At 39.6% G+C, this 25,374-nt stretch overlaps 1 protein-coding gene across 1 annotated transcript in view; it reads right to left on the bottom strand.

Moving 5' to 3' along the window:
- Nucleotides 1-25,374, bottom strand: part of LOC139765803 (glutamate receptor ionotropic, kainate glr-3-like) — a 56,799-nt gene that overhangs the window by 17,889 nt on the left and 13,536 nt on the right. The window contains exons 2-6 of the mRNA XM_071693596.1: nucleotides 19,837-19,995; nucleotides 18,739-18,886; nucleotides 7,470-7,687; nucleotides 7,115-7,266; nucleotides 2,048-2,158 (exon numbers count right to left, since the gene is read on the bottom strand). Coding sequence (XP_071549697.1) covers nucleotides 2,048-2,158; nucleotides 7,115-7,266; nucleotides 7,470-7,687; nucleotides 18,739-18,886; nucleotides 19,837-19,995 — 788 coding nt within the window. The remainder of the gene's footprint in view (nucleotides 1-2,047; nucleotides 2,159-7,114; nucleotides 7,267-7,469; nucleotides 7,688-18,738; nucleotides 18,887-19,836; nucleotides 19,996-25,374) is intronic.

Here is a 25,374-nt window from a genome sequence, read left to right as displayed (position 1 = left end):
CATTCACCTTCTCAATCAATACCCTCCCATATAATTTAACAGGAATACTCAACAAACTTATACCTCTGTAATTTGAGCACTCACTCTTATCCCCTTTGCCTTTGTACAATGGCACTATGCAAGCATTCCGCCAAACCTCAGGCACCTCACCATGAATCATACATACATTAAATAACCTTACCAACCAGTCAACAATACAGTCACCCCCTTTTTTGATAAATTCCACTGCAATACCATCCAAACCCGCTGCCTTGCCGGCTTTCTTCTTCCGTAAAGCTTTACTAGCTCTTCTCTACTTACCAAATCATTTTCCCTAACCCTCTCACTTTGCACACCACCTCGACCAAAACACCCTATATCTGCCACTCTATTATCAAACACATTCCACAAACCTTCAAAATACTCACTCCATCTCCTTCTCACATCACCACTACTTGTTATCACCTCCCCATTAGCCCCCTTCACTGAAGTTCTCATTTGCTCCCTTGTCTTATGCACTTTATTTACCTCCTTCCAAAACATCTTTTTATTCTCCCTGAAATTTAATGATACTCTCTCACCCCAACTCTCATTTACCCTCATTTTCACCTCTTGCACCTTTCTCTTGACCTCCTGCCTCTTTCCTTTATACCTCTCCCACTCATTTGCATTTTTTCCCTGCAAAAACCGTCCAAATGCCTCTCTCTTCTCTTTCACTAATAATCTTACTTCTTCATTCCACCACTCACTACCTTTTCTAATCAACCCACCTCCCACGCTTCTCATGCCCCAAGCATCTTTTGCGCAAGCCATCACAGCTTCCCTAAATACATCCCATTCCTCCCCCACTCCCCTTACCTCCTTTGTTCTCACCTTTTTCCATTCTGTACTCAGTCTCTCCTGGTACTTCCTCACACAAGTCTCCTTCCCAAGCTCACTTACTCTCACCACTCTCTTCACCCCAACATTCTCTCTTCTTTTCTGAAAACCCCCACAAATCTTCACCTTCGCCTCCACAAGATAATGATCAGACATCCCTCCAGTTGCACCTCTCAGCACATTAACATCCAAAAGTCTCTTTAGTGTCTCTATCGATTAACACGTAATCCAATAACTCTCTCTGGCCATCTCTCCTACTTACATACGTATACTTATTTATATCTCGCTTTTTAAACCAGGTATTCCCAATCACCAGTCCTTTTTCAGCACATAAATCTACAAGTTCTTCACCATTTCCATTTACAACACTGAACACTCCATGTATACCAATTATTCCCTCAGCTGCCACATTACTCACCTTTGCATTCAAATCACCCATCACTATAACCCAGTCTTGTGCATCAAAACCACTAACACACTCATTCAGCTGCTTCCAAAACACTTGCCTCTCATGATCTTTCTTCTCGTGCCCAGGTGCATATGCACCAATAATCACCCATCTCTCTCCATCAACTTTCAGTTTTACCCATATCAATCTAGAATTTACTTTCTTACACTATATCACATACTCCCACAACTCCTGATTCAGGAGTAGTGCTACTCCTTCCCTTGCTCTTGTCCTCTCACTAACCCCTGACTTTACTCCCAAGACATTCCCAAACCACTCTTCCCCTTTACCCTTTAGCTTCGTTTCACTCAGAGCCAAAATATCCAGGTTCCTTTCCTCAAACATACCACCTATTTCTACTTTTTTCTCATCTTGGTTACATCCACACACATTTAAACACCCCAATCTGAGCCTTCGAGGAGGATGAGCACTCCTAGCGTGACTCCTTCTGTTTCCCCTTTTAGAAAGTTAAAATACAAGGAGGGTAGGGTTTCTGGCCCCCCTCTCCCGTCCCCTTTATTCGCCTTCTACGACACGTGAGGAATGCGTGGGAAGTATTCTTTCTCCCCTATCCTCAGGGATATATATATATATATATATATATATATATATATATATATATATATATATATATATATATATATATATATATATATATATATATATATATATATATATATGTATATATGAGTTAATATAGAAATGTATAAGCCCCATAGTATCAAAAATCATGAGCCTTACAGATGATTGGCTGTGGCGAGGTACTGGGAGTCCTTCTTGAAGGCCAGACTCATCATGGCGTTGCTCATCACCTTCTCCTGTGTCATGTACAGGTGACACTGACCACTGGTGCTGTGAACAGTAGGGATCACTTATTATCTCTCTCTCTCTCTCTCTCTCTCTCTCTCTCTCTCTCTCTCTCTCTCTCTCTCTCTCTCTCTCTCTCTCTCTCTCTCTCTCTCTCTCTCTCTCTAGCTACGCCCTCGGGAGCTTAGGAGCTCGTACTGTGCCCAATTGTCAGATCAGAAGAGGTCACCGCTAGCCAATAAGCTACCAACATCACAGCGCATTGCCATCAGTTACCATCGATGATTGTTCCTCCTACGTTAATAAGTGTTGCATCACTTTAATTACACATATTAGATTTTTAGTGTACATTTCAGTGTGTACATTTGTGTAATTGATTTCCTTTTTTCACTGGCACCTATGTATATCCTGTGGTCGAGGTTTTATTGAGGATTTTACGACAATATGACCCGCCAGAACGTACAGAGATTGTGCCTTTTGCGTAACTGTTACAAATTTGAAGAGAAGTCTAAACAAAGTGATATAAGTAAGGCAGAGATCAAGACTGTAACTGCGGAAGGTTTATACAAAGGCAGGAGATGAAGAGTTTAAAAATGGCGCTATTTACCATACCCTCACACACACACACACACACACACGCACACACACACACTCACACACACACACACAACCTCCTCTGCGACACTCGCTCACTAGCCACTCCCTGTTCCAACCCACCCCTTCTGTTACCCGCCCACTGCAGCCCATCCCCCCACGGCCCCTCCAAAACTCATCACGCCCCCCCCCCCCCCCCCCCCCCCCCTCTCATCCTGCTCCCCCGTCTCAACCCCACCTAAACTCCTCTCACCAACCACCCAAACTCCAAAACCTCCTACAAGGAAACATGCGATTACTGTCCATATATATCAATACTATACTTAATCGCCGTCTCCCGCGTCAGCAAGGAAACAAATGAGGAATGGCCCAACCTGCTCACGTACACATGTATAGACATGAACGCCAATACACGCATATATACATACATACAGATTCCAACGTATACATACATATACATATATACACATGTACATATTCATACTTGCTGCCTTCATCCATTCTCTTTCCCATCCAGCCACACATGAAATAGCATTACCCTCCTCCACCCATCAACGAAGAAGCGCTAGGAAAAGACAAAAAAGGCCACATTTGGTGACACTTGGACTCAGGCTGTCATATGTAATGCACCGAAACAACAGCTCGCTTTCCACATCCAGGCATCACAGGCCTTTCGATAGTATACCCCAGACGCCTCACATGCCCTAGTTCAGTCCATTACCAGCACGTCGACCCCGGTATACCATATATATATATATATATATATATATATATATATATATATACATATATATATATATATATATATATATATATATATATATATATATATATATATATATATATATATATATATATATATATATATATATATATATATATATATATTCATCTATTTACTTTGCTTTGTCGCTGTCTCCCGAGTTTGCGAGGTAGCGCAAGGAAACAGACGAAAGAAATGGCCCAACTCACCCCCATACACATGTATATACATACGTCCACACACGCAAATATACATACCTACACAGCTTTCCATGGTTTACCCAAGACGCTTCACATGCCTTGATTCAATCCACTGACAGCACGTCAACCCCGGTATACCACATCGCTCCAATTCACTCTATTCCTTATATATATATATATATATATATATATATATATATATATATATATATATATATATATATATATATATATATATATATATATATATATATATATATATAAAAGAGGGCAAATGACAGTTGGGGTGAGAGAGTATCATTAAATTTTAGGGAAAATAAAAAGATGTTTTGCAAGGAGGTAAATTAAGTGCGTAAGACAAGAGAACACATGGGAACATCAGTGAAGGGAGCTAATGAGGAGGTGATAACAAGTAGTGGTGATGTGAGAAGGAGATGGAGTGAGTATTTTGAAGGTTTGTTGAATGTGTTTGGTGATAGAGTGGCAGATATAGTGTGTTTTGGTCAAGGTTGTGTGCAAAGTGAGAGGGTTAGCGGGAAGGATTTGGTAAACAGAGAAGAGGTAGTAAAAACCTTGCGGAAGATGAAAGCCGGCAAGGCAGAGGGTTTGGATGGTATTGCAGTGGAATATATTAAAAAATGGGTGACTGTATTGTTGACTGGTTAGTAAGGTTTTTTAATGTATGTATGACTCATGGTGAGATGCCTGAGGATTGGTGGAATGCTTGCATAGTGCCATTGTACAAAGGCAAAGGGGATAAAAGTGAGTGCTCAGATTAAAGAAGTATAAGTGTGTTGAGTATTCCTGGGAAATTTTATGGGAGTGCATATTATCATTAGGTGCAGTAGGGTTGAGGGACAAGTCAATTGGGAGGTAACTTTGAATAGGAAGTGAAGTGTTTTAGATATCTGGGAGTGAATTTGGCAGCGGATGGAACCATGGAAGCGGAAGTGAATCATAGGGTGGAGGAGGGGCCGAAAGTTCTGGGAGCGTTGAAAAATGTGTGGAAGTCGAGAACGTTATCTTGGAAAGCAAAAATGTGTATGTTTGAAAGAATAGTGGTTCCAACAATGTTATATGGTTGCGAGGCGTGGACTATAGATACAGGTGTGCGGAGGAGGATGGATGTGCTGGAAATGATGTGTTTGAGGATAATATATTTATCTATTTTATATATTTTACTTTTCGATGTCTCCTACGTTAGCGAGATAGCGCAAGGAAACAGACGAAAGAATGGCCCAACCCACCCACATACGCAAGTGTGTACATACACGTCCACACACGCAAATACACATACCTATACATCTCAACGTATACATATACATACACACACAGACATATACATTTATATATACATGTACATAATTCATACTATCTGCCTTTATTCATTCCCTTAGTCACCCCGCCACAGATGAAATAACAACCCCCTCCCCCAGCATGTGCACGAAGTAGCGCTAGGAAAAGACAACAAAGGCCACTTTCGTTCACACACAGTCTCTAGCTGTCATGTATAATACATTGAAAACAGCTCCCTTTCCTACATCCAGGCCCCACAGAACTTTCCGTGATTTACCCTAGACGCTTCACATGCCCTGGTTCAATCCACTGACAGCACGTCGACCCCGGTATACCAAATGTGGTAATAAAAAGAGTGTGGTTGAGAGAGCAGAAGAGTGTGTTTTGAAATGGTTTGGTCACATGGAAAATGAGTGAGGAAAGATTGACCAATAGGATATATTTGTCAGAAGTGGAGGGAACGAGGAGAAGTGGGAGACCAAATTGGAGGTGGAAAGATGGGGTGAAAAAGATTTTGAATGATCGGGACCTGAACATGCAGGAGGGTGAAAGGTGTGCAAGGAATAGAGTGGATTGGAACGATTTGGTATACCGGGGTCGACGTGCTGTCAATGGATTGAAGCAGGGCATGTGAAGCGTCTGGGGTAAACCATTGAAAGTTCCGGAGGGGCTGGGTGTGGATAGGGAGCTGTGGTTTTGGTGCATTATTACATGACAGCCAGAGACTGAGTGTGAACGAATGTGGCCTTTGTTGTCTTTTCCTGGCGCTACCCCGCGCTCATGAGGTGGGAGGGGGTTGAATAAAGGCGGACAGTATAATTGATGTTCATGTGTATATATGTATATGTCTGTGTGTGTATATATATGTATACGTTGAGATGTATAGGTATGTATATTTGCGTGTGTGGACGTGTTTGTATATACATGTGTATGTGGGTGGGTTGGGCCATTCTTTCGTCTGTTTCCTTGCGCTACCTAGCTAACGCGGGAGACAGCGACAAAGCAAAATGAATATAATAAATAACATATATATATATATATATATATATATATATATATATACATATATATATATATATATATGTGTGTGTGTGTGTGTGTGTGTGTGTGTGTGTGTGTGTGTGTGTGTGTGTGTGTGTGTGTAAAACAGGAAGGTGTAGAAACAAACTGGTTAAAACCGAGACATACTTCACTGTTTCGACAGTTGAACGCTCTTCCCCAGGAGTACTGATTCCAGCATTCAGCGGGACTCTGTGCCCCTAGCAAGTGATGGTCACCCGGTCGGACCATCACTTCCTTCAATTCGGCTGCTCTGTCTGTACATGCATTTCGCCGAAGCTTAAGTACCTCATCATGATCCATTCATACCATGAGAATCCTAAGTGATCAGTGAACTACACAGTCACTCCCCTTTCTGAAGAAATTTACTCGCGGTACCATCCACTCCAGCGGCCTCGCCACATTCATCTTACTTAAGGCTTTAACCACATCCGCTTTCTTCACCTGACTACTTGCCAAGATTCTTTCACATCGCATACCTCAAATACCCTCTATCTGCCACCCAATCATCACATTCAACAGTCCTTCAAAATACTCTCTCTTCTCTCCCCACCTTTCATGACTACCTGTTAGCACATCCCTGTGTCGCCCTTTCGCCGATTCTTTCCAGATCAAATTATCTTTATGAAGTCTGCTGATATTTGCTCACCTCAACTCTCATTTGCCTTCCTTTTCAAACCTTGCACCTTACTCTTGACCTCCTACCTGCTTTCTCATGTAAATTCCCCAATTACTCGTACTTCTTCCCTGTAAGTACCTCCCATACACCTCTCTTTTCCTCCCTCACTAACAACTTTACTTCGTCATCTCATCACTCACTACCCTCACACCTTCTGCATGCCGCACACTTTTCTCGCATATGCCAGCACTGCTTCCCTGAATTCCTCCTATTCCTCTAACTTCATTTTGTCTCACCTTTTTCTATTCTACACTCAGTCTCTTCTAGTATTTCTATAAACAAGTCTCTTTATGGTGGTCACCGCCCACATACCTGAAGTCTACAGCCATGGCTTTCATCATGGTGGTCACCGCTCACATACCTGAAGTCTACAGCCATGGCTTTCATCATGGTGGTCACCGCTCACATACCTGAAGTCTACAGCCATGGCTTTCATCATGGTGGTCTCGTCGCAGATGGCAGCGAACTTGCCGTCAGCGATGGCATGGCGCTCCGACAAGCAAGCGACGATGGTCGGACCCATCTCTCTGTAGGCCTTCTGACGCACCTCGTCCTTCGACTCCTTGCATTTTGTATGATCAAAAGCACACTTTAGTTTCTGAAGGAACATTATAGATAAGACACTGATATACACATTACTGGATGATTGGCAGTCTGTATTGAAGATTGATGTCTCTAAAGGGGTCAAAACATTCAGAAAGGATATCTCAATTCATTTGTCATCTATAAAACAAGATTTTTTTTCTTTGTTAGTCGTATAGTTACCTGAAGATATGTCAGCATGGCAGCGCCTGCTTCAATTCTCCATGCGAGGTCAGACTGGGAAACGAGGTCACCTAAGGAATCAACCGTGATAGTGACCCGAGGAAGGGTCAACATGGCCGTCAGGATGCCGCTGTAGGAGGTCATGAACACTAGGGACGCCAGCAGCCACGTAGTCACTATCAGGCGACCCCCGTCCCTCTGGGGCAGCCACTCACTGTCTGTAGAAGTGATGAATGAATGGTCAGTATGACCGTGAGGATGTAACCGTTGTAGGACGTGAGGACTTATGAGCAAAAGGTGCCATGTATTCACAGAGAGACGATCCTCGTCCTTCTTCAGAAGACAGTCACACATGGCAAGGATAGTGGCTAGGTGAGCACGACCAGGAAGACGTGGCTGTAGCGCACCAACACAAGGAATGTCAATAACCACAGCGTAACCACGAGGCAAACTCCGGTCTGCCAGGTACACAGTTCAGAACCAGTGAGGTGGAGGAAAGATACCAGAGGCTTGTGATAATGCGAACATTTATACCACCATCAGCCACGTATGAGCCAGCTACCACGTACCATAGTAACTTATCTAACTTAGATAAGGCATAACTGCCTTATCTAACTTACTTCATGTAAAGCTGACTTAACTAACTTAGATCCGGTAAAGCTGACTTATGCACTTAGATCAGATAAAGCAGACTTATCTAACTTGAATTAGGTAAAGTTAAATTATCTAACTTATATTAGTATAGTAACAACGATGGAGCTGGTGACGGCGTTGCTGACGTAAGTCCACTGTGACTACGACACAAGTTCATGGTTGTGGATCGTTATCGTATATCATGAACCATCGTATTTCATCCAAGAGATCAATCACATTGAAAATTACACTCATCTAACTTAGGTCAGGTAAAGCTGACTTACCTAACTTAAGTCGGGTGAAGCTGATTTATGTAATGTAGATCAGGTAAAGCTGACTTATCTAACTTAGATCAAAAAAAGTTGACATATCTAACTTAGATCAGGCAAAGCTGATTTATCTAACTTAGATCAGGTGAAGCTGACTTATCTAACTTAGATTAGCTAAAGCTGAATTATAGAACTTAGATCAGGTAAAGCTGACATGTCTAACTTACTTGAAACTGACTTATCTAATCAGATCAGGTAAAGCTGACTTATACAACTTAGACCAGGTGAAGCTGACTTATCGAACTTAGATCATGCGAAGCTGACTTATCTGACTTAGATCAGGTGAAGCTGATTTATCTGACTTAGATCAGGTAAAGCTGACTTATCTTAGATCAGGAAAAGCTGACTTATCTAACTTAAATCAGGTAAAGCTAACTTATCTAATTTAGATAAGGTGAAGCTGATTCATCTACCTTAGATCAGGTGAAGATGACTTGTCTAACTTAGATCAGGTTAAGCTGACTTATCTAACTTAGATCAGGTAAAGCTGACTTATCTAACTTAAAGCAGTTAATCTTACTTATCAAACTTAGACCAGGTAAAACTGACTTATCTAACTTAGATCAGGTAAAGCTTACTTATTTAAGTAGATCAGGTAAAGCTGACTAATCTAACATAGATCAAGTAAAGCTAAATTATCTAACATAGATCAGGTAAAGCTGACTTATCTAACTTAGGTTAGGTGAAGCTGACTTATCTAACTTATATCATGTAGAGCTGATTTATCTAACTTAGATCAGATAGAACTGACTTATCTAACCTAGATCAGGTGAAGCTGACTTATCTAACTTAGATCAGAAAAAGCTGACTTATCTAATTCACATCAGGTAAAGCTGACTTATCTACCTTAGATCAGGTAAAGCTGACTTCTCTAACTTAGATCAGGAAAAGCTGACTTATCTAACTTACGTCAGAGAAAGCTAAGTTACCTAACATACTTAAGGTAAAACTGAATTATCTAACATACATAATGTGAAGCTGACTTACCTAACTTAGATCGGGTGAGGATGACTTATCTAACTTAGATCAGGTAAACCTGACTTATCTGACTAATATCAGGTAAAGCTGCCTTAACTAACTTAGATCAGGCAAAACTGACTTATATACTTAGATCAAGTAAAGCTAACTGATCTAACTTAGATCAGGTAAAGCTAACTTATCTATCTTAGATCAGGTAAAGCTGACTTATCTAACGTAGATCAGGTGAAGCTGACTTATCTAACTTAGATCAGGCAAAGCTGAGTTATCCAACTTAGATAAGGCATTAACTGCCTTATCTAACTTATTTCATGTAAAGATGACTTATCTAACTTAGATCAAGTAAAGCTGACTTAACTAACTTAGATTCGGTAAAGCTGATTTATGTACTTAGATCAGGTAAAGCAGACTTATCTAACTTAAATTAGGCAAAGTTACCTTATCTAACTTATATTAGGTAAAGCTGACTAACCTAACTTAGATCAGGAAATGCTAACTTATCTATCTTATTTCATGTAAAGCTGGCTTATCTAACTTCTATACTGTAAAGATGATTTATTTATCATAGAACAAGCTGACTTATCTAACTTAGGACAGGTGAAACTGACTTATCTAACATAGATCAGGTAAAGCTGACTTATCTAACTTAGATCAGGTAAAGCTGACTTATCTAACGTAGATCAGGTGAAGCTGACTTATCTAACTTAGATCAAGTAAAGCTGACTTAATTAACTTAGATCCGGTAAAGCTGACGTATGTACTTAGATCAGGTAAAGCAGACTTATCTAACTTAAATTAGGTAAAGTTAAGTTATCTAACTTATTTTAGGTAAAGCTGACTCACCTAACTTAGATCAGGAAATGCTAACTTATTCATCTTATTTCATGTAAAGCTGGCTTATCTAACTTCTATACTGTAAAGATGATTTATCTAACTTAGGACAGGTGAAACTGACTTATCTAACATAGATCAGGTAAAGCTGACTTATCTAACTTAGATCAGGTAAAGCTGACTTATCTAACTTAGATCAGGTAAAAGTTAAATTATCTAACTAAGATTAGGTAAAGTTCACTTGTCTAACTTAGATCAGGTGAAGGTAACTTATCTAACTTAGATTAGGTAAGACTGACTTATCTAACTTACATCACGTAAAGTTGACTTATATGACTTACATGATTTGAGGCTGACTTATCTAACTTAGATGGGGTGAAGCTGACTTATCTTAGATCATGTGAAGCAGACTTATCTAAATTAGATCATTTCAAGCTAACTTACCTAACTTAGATCAGGTGAAGCAGACTTATATAACTTAGATCAGTTAAGCTGACTTATCTAACTTAGATCAGGTGAAGCAGACTTATATAACTTAGATCAGGTAAACCTGACTTATCTAACTTAGGTCAGGTGAAGCCGACTTATCTAACATAGATCAGGTAAACTGACTTATATAACTTAGATCAGGTAGAGATGACTTATCTAACTTAGATCAGGTGGAACTGAATTATCTAACTTAGATCAGGTAAAGCTGACTTATCTAACTTGGAAAAGGAATAACTTATTTATCTAACTTAGATCAGGTAAAGCTGACATGTCTAACTTAGGTGAAGCTGACTCGTCTATCGTAGATCAGGTAAAGCTGACTTATCTAACTTAGATCATGTGAAGCTGATTTATCTAACTTAGATCAAATAAAGCTGACTTCTCTAACTTAGATCAGGTAAAGTCGACTTATCTAAGTTAGATGAGGTAAAGCTTACATGTCTAATATAGATCAGGTGAAGTTGACTTACCTAACTTAGATGAGTTAAGGCTGACTTATCTAACTCAGATCAGGCGAAGCTGACTTATCTAAATTAGATCAGGTAAAGCTGACTTATCTAACTTAAATAAGGTAGAGCTGACTTATCTAACTTAGATCAGGTGAAGCTAACTTCCGTAACTTAGATCAGGTAGAGCTTACCTATCTAACTAAGATCAGGTAAAGCTGATTTATCTAACTTCGATCAGATACAGCTGACTTATTTAACTTAGATCAGGTAAAGCTGACTTATCTAACTTAGATCAGGTGAATCTGACTTAACTAACTTAAATAAGTTAACGCTAGCTTATCTACATTAGATCAGGTAAAACTGATTTATCTAACTTAGATCAGGTAAAGCTGACTTATCTAACTTAGATCAGGTGAATCTGACTTAACTAATTTAAATAAGTTAAGGCTAACTTATCTACATTAAATGAGGTAAAGCTGACCTATCTAACTTAGATCAGTTACAGCTGGCTTATCTAACTTAAATAAAGTTAAACTGAATTATCTAACTTAGATCAGGTAAAGATGACATGTCGAATTTAGATGAAGCTAACTTATCTAACTTAGATCAAGTGAAGCTGACTTATCTAACGTAGATAATGTGAAGCTGACTTACCTTACTTATCAGGTAAAGCTGACTTATATAACTTAGATCAGTGAAAGCTGATTCATCTGACTTAGATCAGGTAAAGCTGACTTATCTAACTTAGATAATGCAAAGCTGACTTTTCTCATTTAGATCAAATAAAGCGGACTTATCTAACATAGATCAGGTAAAGCTGACTTACCTAACTTAGATAAGGTAAACTTGACTTATCTAACTTAGATCAGATAGAGCTGACTAGTCTAGCTTATATCAGATAGAGCTGACTTATCTAACTTATATCAGGTGAAGCTGATTTATCTAACTTAGATCAGGAAAAGCTGAATCATCTAGGTTAGATGAGGAAGTACTGATTTATTGAACTTAGATCAGGTAAAGATGACATGCTAACTTAGGTGAAGCTGATTTATCTAACGTAGATGTGGTAAAGCTGACTCATGTAACTTTGATCAAGTGAAGCTGCCTTCTCTAACTTAGATCAGGTAAAGCTGACTTATCTAAGTTAGATCAGGTAAAGCTGACTTAACTAACATAGATCAGGTGAAGCTGACTTACCTAACTTAGATGAGGTAAAGCTGACTTATCTAACTTAGGTCTGGTGAAGCTGACTTATCTAAATTAGATCGGGTAAATCTGAATTATCTAACTTAGATCAGGTGAAGCTGACTTCCGTAACTTAGATCAGGTAAAGCTTATCTAACTAAGATCAGGTAAAGCTGACTTATCTAACTTAGATCAGATACAGCTGACCTGTTTAACCTAGATCAGTTAAGCTGACTTATCTAACTTAGATCAGGTAAAGCTGACTTATATAACTTAGATCAGGTAAAACTTACTCATATAACTTAGAAAAGGTTAAACTGAATTATCTAACTTAGATCAGATAAAGATGACATTTCGAACTTAGATGAAGCTGACTTATCTAACTTAGATCAGGTAAAGCTGACTTATCTAACTTAGATAATGTGAAGCTGACTTATCTAACTTCTATCAGTTAAAGCTAACTTAGATCAGGGAAAGATGACTTATCTAACTTAGATCATGTAAAGGATACTTTTCTAACTTAGATCAGATAAAGCTGACCTATGTAACTTAGATCATTTGAAGCTGACTTACCTAACTTAGATCATGTAAAGCTGTATAATCTAACTTAGATCAGGTAAAGTTGACTTATCCAACTAAGATCAGGTAAAGCCACCTTATCTAACTTAGATTAGTTAAAGCAGACTTATCTAACTTAGGCCAGGTAAACTTGCCATATCTAACTTAGGTAAGGTGAAGCTGACTTATCTAAATCAGATCAGGTAAAGCTGACTTTTCTAACTTAGATCAGGTAGAACTGACTTATCTAACTTAAATAAGGTAAAATTGAATTATGTAAATTAGATCAAGTAAAGCTAACATGTCTAACTTAGGTGAAGCAGGCTTATCTAGCTTAGATCAGGTGAAGTTGACTTCTCTAACTTAGATCAGGTAAAACTGACTTATCTAACTTAGATCAGGTTAAGCTGACTTATCTAGAATAGATCAGGTAAAGCTGACTTACCTAACTTCCGTAAGGTAAAGCTGACATATCTTACATAAATCAGGTAAAGCTAACTTATCTAACTTAGATCAGGTAAAGCTGACTTATCTTACTTAGATCAGGTAGACTTATCTAACTTAGATCAGGTGAAGCTGACTTACCTAATTCAGATCAGGTAAAGCTTACCTATGTAACTAAGATTAGGTAAAGCTCTCTTATCTAACTTAAATCAGATAAAGCTGACTTATCTAACTTAGATTAGGTGAAGCTGAATTATGTAACTTAGATCAGGTAAAGATGACTGATCTGTCTTAGATCAGGTAAAGCTGAATTATCTAACTTAGTTCAGGTAAAGCTGACTTATCTACCTTAGATCAGGTAAATCTGACTTATCTAACGTAGATAAGGTTAAACTTAATTATCTAACTTAGATCAGGTAAAGATGATATGTCCAACTTATATGAAGCTGACTGATCTAACATAGATCAGGTAAAGCTGACTTGACAAGTCAGCTTAGATAATGTGAAGCTGATTTATCCAACTTCGATCAAGCAAAGCTGACTTACATAACTCAGATCAGGGAAAACTGACTGATCTAACTTAGATTAGGTAAAGCAGACTTGATAAGTCAGCTCAGATAATGTGAAGCTACTTATCCAACTTTGATCAGGTAAAGTTGACTTATATAACTTAGATCAGAGAAAGCTGACTTATCTAACCTAGATCAGGTAAAATTGACTTATCCAACTTAGATCAGGTAAAGCTGACTTATCTAACTTAGATAAGGTTAAACTGAGTTATCTAACTTAGATCAGGTAAAGACGACATGTCGAACTGAGATGAAGCTGGCTTATAAAACTTAGATCAGGGAAAGCTGACTTATCTAACCTAGATCAGGTAAAGCTGACTTATCTAACTTAGATAGTATAGAGCTCATTTATCTAACTTAGATAGTGTAAAGCTAACTTATCTAACTTAGATCAAGCTAACATCTCTAACGCAAGACATTTGAATCTCATCTATCTAACTTAGATCAGGTAAAGCTGATTTATCTAACTTAGATCAGGTAAAGTTGACTTATCTAACATAGATCATTTGAAGCTGACTTATCTAACTCAGATCACGTGAAGCTGACCTATCTAAATTAGATCGGGTAAAACTGACTAATCTAACTTCGATCAGGTAAAGCTGACTTATATCACTTAGATCAGGTAAAGCTGACTTATCTAACTTAGATCAGGTGAAGCTGACTTATCTAACTTAGATCAGCTGAAGCTGACTTATCTAACTTAGTTCACGTGAAGCTGACTCACCTAATTTTGAATCTAGTAAAACTGACTTATCTAACTTAAACCAGGTAAAGCTGACTTATCTAACTTAAATCAGGTAAAGCTGACCTATCTAACTTAGATCAGGTGAAGCAGACTTATGTAACTTTTATCAGGTGAAGCTTACTTACCTAACTTAGATCAGTTAAAGCTGTATGATCTAACGTAGATTAGGTAAAGCTGACATATCTAACTTAGATCAGATAAAGCTGACTTATCTAACTTAGATTTGGTAAAGTTGACTTATATAACTTAGATCAGGTAAACCTGACTTATCAAACTTAGATCAAGTAAAGCTGACTTATTTAGCTTAGATCAGAAGCTGACTTTTATAACTTAGATCAGGTGAAGTTGACTTTTCTAACTTAGATCAGGTGAAGATGACATATCTAACTTAGGAAAAGCTGACTTATCTAACCTAGATCAAATAAAGCTGACGCATCTAGCTTAGACCAGGTAAACCTGACTTATCTAACTTAGATCAGGTAAACCTGACTTATCTAACTTAGATCAGGTAAACCTGACTTATCTAACTTAGATCAGGTAAACTTGACTTATATGACTTAGACCAGGTAAACCTGACTTATCTAACTTAGATCAGGTAAAGCGGACTTATCTAACTCAGATCAGGTAAAGCTGACTTATATGACTTAGATCAGGCAAAGCTGACTTATCTAACTCAGATCAGGTAAAGCTGACCTAGAATTGATCTCATTCAACCGATTAATTTTCACACTGATCATACCTTCAAGATTTGGCTTCAGAATGATCGATGTAAAGTTATATTTAAATGTTTGGTTGGATGATCGTGATGAGATATATTGTGGCAGCATATATGTAGAAAACCGATCAGATATGACGGTAGATATGAAAGTAAAGGTGATTCCGGCTTCGGTAATACTTGCTGAAGTAGCCCCGTTGTTTTCACCTACCCTAAATAACACTTGGTCATCTATTCGTGTACGAAATCAAAGTGATGTCACGGATCATCACTATTCAACAGTGTGTGTGAAGAACACATTTACTAATTCCAGTGGACATTTTTCACGCAGTGTCACACTCAGGACTGGAATGTATAGGGCAACATCAAGTGGTGCGTTTACATCAATGTGAAGTGGGGAGTGAAAATGTCATACATTATGAATAACAAATTTGGTAACAACTCCTTATCTTATGGAAATATATCCAAGAAGACCTAATACGCGCTTAACATTTAATCCTAAAATATATACAAATGAAACAGTCCGACAAATAGGTCAAACAAAATATACAAATTAAACAGTCTGTCCACAGGTCACAAAATGTATACATATTAAACAGTCTGTCCATAAGTCACACAATATATATATATATATATATATATATATATATATATATATATATATATATATATATATATATATATATATATATATATATATATATATATATATATATATATACAATTTAAACAGTCTGTTTACAGGTCACACAATATATACAAATTAAACAGTCTGTCCACGGGTCACACAATATATATACAAATTAAACAGTCCATCCACAGGTCACACAATCACATATTAACTCAGTTAAGTTCGTTGTCTGTGGCCGACGGAGTCCCACACACTCTTCCGCTAATGATACGTGTCATCACACCATACCAACTTCAGATAAAGATCCCACACGACGTGTCCTGTTGCTGATCTTTATAGTCTTCACGTCAACCCTTGCGTCGTCCACGTCACTACGTCGTCACTGACGTTACTGACGTCCTTAGGTGAGCACTACGTCACCAACGGACTGGAACACGTCACACTTCACCAAGCTTGTGCTCACCTTCGTTCACTCTGTCACCACACTTGCTCCCGGAGGGTCACCACAACGCTTTGCACCTTGCACACGGAGGACAAAGCCATCACTCTAAGGGAATGACATCGAAAAAGCTGCAAAAATATACGGTTTAAAAAGTGTTGTCCCCTAGTGTGTGACATTATGTTATAACCTTGTAATTAAGGATTTTTGGTGACTACGAATGAATCACCTAAAAGTTGTAATTGAACGTAATTTGTCAAATTGATCTTGTTACCTGTGTTCATGAGTACAAATAAAATTCTGAGAAATCCTACCACCACTTGTCACTTTTACATTGGTGCTTCATCTAACGTGTGTACTACAATCTAATGCTGGAGCAGAACTTAAACTGTCTCATATGGCAAGTGTTGTCACTTATCGCTGTCGTCCTATGCTAATCGTGATGGTGTGCTTCGCTCACTCATAATACATAGGAGTTGAGGAATCTGAGATTACCCTGAGTGTCTGTAGCCTGAATATCTTACTATCAGAACTGCTGTTGAGACATCCCCCGCTCACCTCTGCACCTCTGCACATGAATCAGTATTTACCTCACCAGCCGCTCACGTCCTGACCCAAGTTCCAAATCAGCCAATCAACTCTCGACCCCTGAGTTATTACGTTCTTGCTTACCAACGCACTTGTGCACTTTATGGGCTGGAGGAAATGCTGACTTGGTCGTTTGGTTGCCTTTTATTTTCTGTTAGCGATGGTTACATGTCTTGCTGTATACAGACATTCCGTGTGAATCACTGTGTTGCGTTTCGACGACGTGGCACGATCGATACATCTTATGTTTTAGGACACTGTATTGTTACTACTATGGCGCTCCTATACTGCTATATATACATATGAAGGTAATGGTTATATCCTCATATATTGATGATATCAACGTCAAATAAACCTTCAAAGCAGCAGGACTGTAAGTACCGGTGCTTAGTAGACGGTCTACTTCTAAAACGAAACTAAGATTGTGGATCGGTGGAATGAATAAGTGTCTGTGGTCTAAGCAAATAGCTCGAAAGAAACTCAGAAAATCCGATAACCAACATGATAGAGTCACGTAAAGTTGTGTAGAGAAAGTGAGTTATAGGACAGAGTGAGCGTCATTAAAGAGCGTATAATTGTTGAAGATAGCAAAAGAAACCCTAAGGTTAAACTTTAGTGGATAGGAAGTTAGTTAACTGGCGGTAAACAAAGAGTTGTTGTGATTTATGGTCAAGACTAAGAATGGTTAGACGTAACAAGTGGAGTGCCACAAGGATCAGTCTTGGGACTGGTTCGCTTTCTCATATAAATCAATGTTATCTATAATGACCGTCATTGCAGTATATCAAAATTCGCTGAGTTTATAAAGTTGTGAAATAGATGTACAACGAACTTGAACGTTTACAACTTCAAACTGACATAGACACATGATAGACTAGGTTAGAAAGGAGCAAATGAATTTTGATATCGATGAGTGCAAACTTTTACATATTGGTGGTAGAAATGAGGCTACAGTATGAATTTGGTCGAACTGCAAAAGGTAAATGAGGAAAAAGACTAGCGAGCTAAAAACATGTAAACAGTGCACAGAGGCAGTGAGCGAGCAACCAAAATCCTTGGTTCTTTTTGAACCATCTGTATACCTTCTAGCCACACTTTTCTGGGAGTTTCCGATATCTCTCATTATCACAACCGCTTCTGAAGGATCCACTGGTCTGCTGCTGTTTGAATTCCTATATATTCCTGTTGCATTAAGTCGATCCTTTGTATTGCTGGAAACCAGGGCCGATCCTAGCACTTTGGGGCCCTAATCTGCGTCTCTTTTGGGAGGGGGGGGCACCTCAATCCTTCAAAGTTTCCCCTAAATCGCGAAATCTAAGGGATGGCATGGGGATATGACCCGGAAAAATGTTAAAACTTTATGTGTCTGGGAAGTCATGCACTGCTTACTACCGGTCGGGGCCCTGCGGTCTGACCATGTAGGTAGGGCCGGCCCTCCTAGAAACAATATATATGATCATGCTGTTAATATGTCTGATGTCAGTTCTTGAACGGTGAGAAACGATATATACATAACGAAACAGAGAGGAAAAAAAGTTTGGACATGGTTTAGTCTTCGTCTAAATTTTTCTGGTAGGTAAAGGAATAGTTAGTGCCATGAGAAGCCTGAATGTGTTTGAGCATATGTGGGTAATACCCAAACATGATATGGAAGTCACACATAATCTGACATCATCATAGACTTACATTCCTGCAAGAGTGTGCACACGACCCAGATGAGAGCTCTTGCTGTTATATTTGTCGTAGCCAGACTGAAGACCTTTCCCTCCGCCCACGCTACACACATCATGGCAATGCCAACGCCCAGTAAGCTAGTCAGGATCAACATCCACACCTGGTGTGGAAAATGATACCAGAATATGAAGGTCACTTGGTATAAGTTTTCATTCAACGCAAGATATAGTAATGTAGGGTAAAGGAGGGAGTACTCCGAGTCATTAGGTGGGTCCAATGGATTCTGGAATTCTTATTTCAAGATTTACGATACACACTTTAGATATGTTGAAGCATTTAAACAAAATGATATAATAGATACTTTGTTTTGTCAGATGGATAGACACATAGATAAAACAGAATACTTCATAGCATTCAGTTGTTACTTAATGATCATAAAGCACAAACATCTGTGTAGACTGGTTCGAATTTACAGACTGGACAGCATTCCAAAGACAGAGAATAAAGTTCCTTAGATGGTGGAGGAACTTAACGTTATGTAAACAGACATCAGTGAAAACGCATTCAGGTCTTGAGCAACAGAAATATCCTTGCCAGAGGAAACAAGAAACTTCCGAGGAATTATTCCTAATTGAATATTTCAAATACACTCATAGAGATGGGTTAGCACAGCCACAGCCACCTATTAGAACATGGCAAGGATGGAACCAACACCCACAATGATACTGCTGAAGATAGTCAAGTAATTGACTACACTCATGCACGGGATGTGAATCATTGGCAGATCCAGAACCATGATATATTCAACGGAACAAACAACCATACAAAATATACACCATAAGTACTGCGTGCAAGGAGAATTATGTACAATTATGATGTTCACCTTGGTTACAGTACAGGTTCTAAGAAACAGGCACAATGTACACGACGGACACAGCATATAACGAACACTATGTACAGAGTATGATGTACAACTTGGCTGTAATGCACAAAAAGCACCTCTCATATGTACATGTACGATACAGAGTTCCAGCAGAGTGCTCAACATTCACCCAAGTTACAGCGTATAATAAAAGCACCACAGAGATCATGTATTATCATAATACATACCTGTAGAGTGAAAGGCTTGAGGAAGCCAGACATATCGCTCTCCAGCCTGGGTCTGGGTGTCAGGATGGCAAAGTTCTCATGACGCAGAGGGATGGAGAAGTCACAGATGTTGGTCCTCTGAGGGGTTATTGTGAAAGGACCCAGGGCCATCTCCACCTCCTAGTGAACGTATATATTGCACACAATCACTACATGAAGAGGTACGGTAAACTGTCTCGATTATTTATCATATTAGGACAGTTAATTAACCAGAAGGTACATCAAACAGTAAAAAAAACAAGGATATGAGAACATTTACGGTGCCAATTCATTTGTGAAGAGAGTGGTGAGAGTAAGTGAGAGATTGAGTGCAGAATGGAAAAAAGTGAGAGCAAATAATGTAAGGGGATTGGGGGAGGAATTGGATGTATTAAGGGAAGCAGTGATGGCTTGCACAAAAGATGCATATAGCATGAGAAAGGTAGGTAGGCAGATTAGAAAGGGTAGTGAGTGGTGGGATGAAGAAGTAAGATTATTAGTGAAAGAGAAAAGAGAGACATTTGGACGATTTTTGCAGGGAAAGAGTGCAGATGACTGGGAAATGTATAAAAGAAAGATGCACGAGGTCAAGAGAAAGGTGCAAAAGGTAACTAAGAGGGCAAATGGGAGTTGCGTTGAGAGAATATCGTTAGATTTTAGGGAGAATAAGAAGATATTTTGGAAGGACGTAAAAGAAGTGCGTAAGACAAGAGAACAAATGGGAACATCGGTGAAGGGGGCTAATGGGGAGGTAATAACAAGCAGTGGTAAAGTGATGAGATAGAGTGAGTATTTTCAAGGTTTGTTGAATGTGTTTGACGATAGATCGGCAGATATAGGATGTTTTAGTCTAGGTGGTGTGCTAAGTGAGAGGGTCAGGGAGAATGATTTAGTAAACAGAGAAGAGGCAGCGAAAGTTTTGTGGAAGATGAAAGCCAGCAAGGCGGCGGGTTTGGATGGTTTGCAGTGTAATCTATTAAAAAAGGGGATGACTGTGTTGAGGATATTCAATGTATGTATGGTTCATAGTGAAGTGCCTGAGGATTGGCAGAATGCATACATACTGCCATTGTGCAAAGGCAAAGTGGATAAAGATGAGTGTTCAAATTATAGAGATATATGTTTGTTGAGTATTCCTGGGAAATTATATGGGAGGGTATTAATTAAGAGGGTGAAGGCATTTACAGATCATCAGTGTGGTGGAAGAACAGTGTGGTTTCAGAAGAGGTAGAGGATGTGTGGATCAGATGATTGCTTTGAAGAATGTATGTGAGAAAAACCAAATGGTTTTGTATAAAGCATTTATGGATCTGGAGAAGGCATATGATAGAGTTGATAGAGATGCTCTGCGTAAGGTATTAAGAGTATTTGGTGTGGGAGGTAAGTTGTTAGAGGCAGTAAAAAGATTTTATCGAGGATATAAGGCATGTGAACGAACAGAAAGAGAAGAAAGTTATTGGTTCCCAGTAAATGTCGGTTTGCGGCAGGGGTGTGTGATGTCTCCATGGTTGTTTAATTTGCTTATGGATGGGGTTGTCAGGGAGGTGAATGCAAGAGTTTTAGAGAGAGGGGCAAGTATGCAATCTCTTGTCGATGAGAGGGCTTGGGAAGTGAGTCAGTTGTTGTTCGCTGCTGATACAGCGTTGGTGGCTGATTCGGATAAGAAACTGCAGAATCTAGTGACTGAGTTTGGTAAAGTGTGTGAAAGAAGAAAGCTGAGAGTAAATGTGAATAAGAGCAAGGTTACTAGGTTCAGTATGGTAGAGACACATCAATTGGGAGGTATGTTTGAATGGAGAAAAACTGGAGGAAGTGAGGTGTTTCAGATATCTGAGAGTGGATTTAGCAGCGGATTGAACCATGGAAACGGAAGTGAGTCACACGGTGGTGGGGGGGGACGAAGGTTCTGGGAGCGTTGAAGAATGTGTGGAAGGCGAGAGCGTTATCTCGGAGAACGAAAATGGGTATGTTTGAAGAAATAATGGTTTCAACAATGTTATATTGTTGCAAGACTTGGGCTGTACACAGAGTTGTGGAAAAGAGGGTGGAAATGTTGAAAATGAAATTTGTGAGGACAACATGTGGTGTGAGGTGGTTTGATCAAGTAAGGAGGGGTAAAAGAGATGCGCGGTAATAAAAAGAGTGTGGTGAGAGAGCAGAAAAGGGTGTATTGAAGTGGTTTGGTCACATGGAGAGAATGAGTGAGGAAAGATCAACAAAAAGGATACATGTGTCAGAGGTGGAGGGAACGAGGAGAAGTGGGAGACCAATTTGTAGGTGGAAGGATGGAGTGAAAAAGATTTTGAGCAACCGGGGCCTGAACATACAGGAGGGTGAAAAGCCTGCAAGGAATAGAGTGAATTGGAACGATGTAGTATACCGAGGTCGACGTGCTGTCAATGAATTGAGCCAGGGCATGTGAAGCGTCCGGGGTAAACCATGGAAAGTTTTGTGGGGCCTAGATGTGGAAAGGGAGCTGTGGTTTCGGTGCATTACACATGACAGCTAGAGACTGAGTGTGAACCAATGTGGCCTTTATTGTCTTTTCCTAGCGCTACCTCATGCGCGCGCGGAGGGAGGGGGGTGCCATTTCATGTGAGGCGGGGTGGCGACATGAATGGATGAAGGCAGCAAGTATGACCGTGTACATGTGTATTTATGTATATGTCTTTGTATGTAATGTATGTATACGTTGAAATGTATAGGTATGTATATGTGCGTGTGTGGGCGTGTATGTATATACATGTGTATGAGGGAAGTAGGAGACCAATTTGGAGGTGGAAGGATGGAGTGAAAAAGATTTTGAGCAACCGGGGCCTGAACTTACAGGAGGGTAAAAAGCGTGCAAAGGAATAGAGTGAATTGGAACGATGTAGAATACAGCGGTCGACGTGCTGTCAATGGATTGAACCAGGGCATGTGAAGCGTTCGGGGTAATCCATGGAAAGTTTTGTGGGGCCTAGATGTGGAAAGGGAGCTGTGGTTTCGGTGCATTACACATGACAGCTAGAGACTGAGTGTGAACCAATGTGGCCTTTATTGTCTTGTCCTAGCGCTACCTCATGCGCGCGCGGAGGGAGGGGGTGCCATTTCATGTGTGGCGGGGTGGCGACTGAATGGATGAAGGCAGCAAGTATGACTATGTACATGTGTATTCATATAACATATGTCTTTGTATGTAATGTATGCATACGTTGAAATGTATAGGTATATATATGTGCGTGTGTGGGCGTGTATGTATATACATGTGTATGAGGGGTGATTTGAGCCATTCTTTTGTCTGTTTCCTTGCGCTACCTCGCTAACGCGGGAGACAGCGACAAAGTACAACAAAATATATAAATAATCAAGTATATAGATATATATGGGTGTGTGTGTGTGTGTGTGTGTGTGTGTGTGTGTGTGTGTGTGTGATACAACGTAAGAAAGTAAACTCTAGATTGATATGGATAAAACTGAAAGTGGATGGAGAGAGATGGGTGATTATTGGTGCTTATGCACCTGGGCATGAGAAGAAAGATCATGAGAGACAAGTGTTTTGGGAGCAGCTGAGTGAGTGTGTTAGCAGCTTTGATGCACTAGAACGGGTTATAGTGACGGGTGATTTGAATGCAAAGGTGAGTAATGTGGCAGTTGAGGGTATGATTAGTGTACATGGGGTGTTCAGTGCTCTAAATGGAAATGGTGAAGAGCTTGTGGATTTCTGTGCTGAAAAAGGACTGGTGATTGGGAAAATCTAGATAAAAAAGAGATATATACATAAGTATACGTATGTGAGTACGAGGGATGGTCAAAGAGCGTTATTGGATTACGTGTTAATTGATAGGCGTGTAAAAGAGAGACTTTTGGATGTTAATGTGGCGAGAATGGCAGCTGGAGAGATGTATGATTACAGTCTTGTGAAGGCGAAAGTGACGATTTGTAGAAGTTTCAAGAAAAGAAAAAAGAATGTTGGGGAAAAGAGAGTGGTGAGAGTAAGTGAGCTTCGAAAAGAGACTTGTGTGAGCAAATGGCGTGAGGGGAGTGGGTGAGGAATGAGATGAATCTAGGGAAGCAGTGATAGCTTTCGCAAATGATGCACGTGGCATGAGAAAGTTGGAAGTCAGCAGATTAGAAAGGGTAGTGAGTGGTGAATGAAGAAGTAAGATTGTTAGTGAAAGAGAAGAGAGAGGCGTTTGGACGATACTTGCACTGAACTAGTGCCAATGACTGGGAGATATATAAAAGAAAATTGCAGGGGGTCAAGAGAAAGGTGAAAGAGGTGAAAAAGAGGGCAAATGAGAGTTGGAGTGTGAGAGTATCATTAAATTTCAGGGAAAATAAAAGGATATTTTGGAAGGATATATATAAAGTGCGTAAGACAAGAGAAAAGATAGTAACATCGGTAAAGGGGGCAAGTGGAGAGGTAATAGCAAGTAGTGATGAAGTAAGAAGGACATCGAGTAAGTATTTTGAAGGTATGTTGAATGTGTTAGATGATAGAGTGGCAGACATAGGGTGTTTTGGTCGGGGTGGTGTGCAAAGTGAGAGGGTCAGGGAGAATGGTTTGGTAAAGAGAGAACAGACAAGAGGTAGTGAAAGCTTTGCGGTAGTTGAAAGCCGGCAAGGAGGTTGGTTTGGACAGTATTGCAGAGGAATTCATTAAAAAGAGGGTAACTGTGCTGTACATTGGTTGGTGAGGATATTCAGTGTACGTATGGCTCATGGTGAAGTGCCTACGGATTGGCGCAATGCATGAATAGTGCCATTGTACAAAGACAAAGGGAATAAAGGTGAATGTTCAGACTGCAAAGGCATAACTTTGTTGAGTATTCCTGGGAAATTATATGACAGGGTATTGATTGAGAGGGTAAAGGCATGTACAGAGCATCAGATTGGGGAAGAGCAGTGTACTTTCAGAATTGGTAAAGGATGTATGGATCAGGTGTTTGTTTCAAGAATGTGTGTCAGATAGATAAGCAGATGGATTTGTATGTAACATTTATGGATCGAGAGAAGGCATATGATAGGCTTGGTATAAATGCTTTGTGGAAGGTTATAAGAGTATATGGTGTGAGATGTAAGTTGCTACAAGCAGTGAAAAGTTTTTACCAAGGATGTAAGACGTGCACGGGTAGGAAGAGAGGAGAGTGAGAGGTTTACGGCAGGAGTGTTTGATATCCCCATGGTTGTTTAATTTGTTTATGGATGGGGTGGTTATAGAAGTAAATGCAAGAGTTTTGGAGAGTGCGGCAAGTATGCAGTTTGTTGTGGATGAGAGAGCTTAGGAAGTGAGTCAGTTGTTGTTCGCTGATGATACAACGCTGGACGCTGATTCGGGTCAAAAACTGCAGAGGTTGGTGACTGAATTTGGATACTTGTGTGAAAAGAAAAAGTTAAGATTAAATGTGAATAAGAGCAAGGATGTCAAGTTCAGTAAAGTTGAGGGAAAAGTTAATTGGGATGTAAGTTTGAATGGAGAAAACCTGGAGGAAGTGAATTGTTTTAGATATCTGAAAGTGGGCCTGGCAGCAGATGAAA

This window comes from Panulirus ornatus, chromosome 56, assembly GCF_036320965.1.
Source record: "Panulirus ornatus isolate Po-2019 chromosome 56, ASM3632096v1, whole genome shotgun sequence".
NCBI classification, from domain to species: domain Eukaryota; kingdom Metazoa; phylum Arthropoda; class Malacostraca; order Decapoda; family Palinuridae; genus Panulirus; species Panulirus ornatus.
This window is presented reverse-complemented; position numbering and strand designations above follow the sequence as displayed.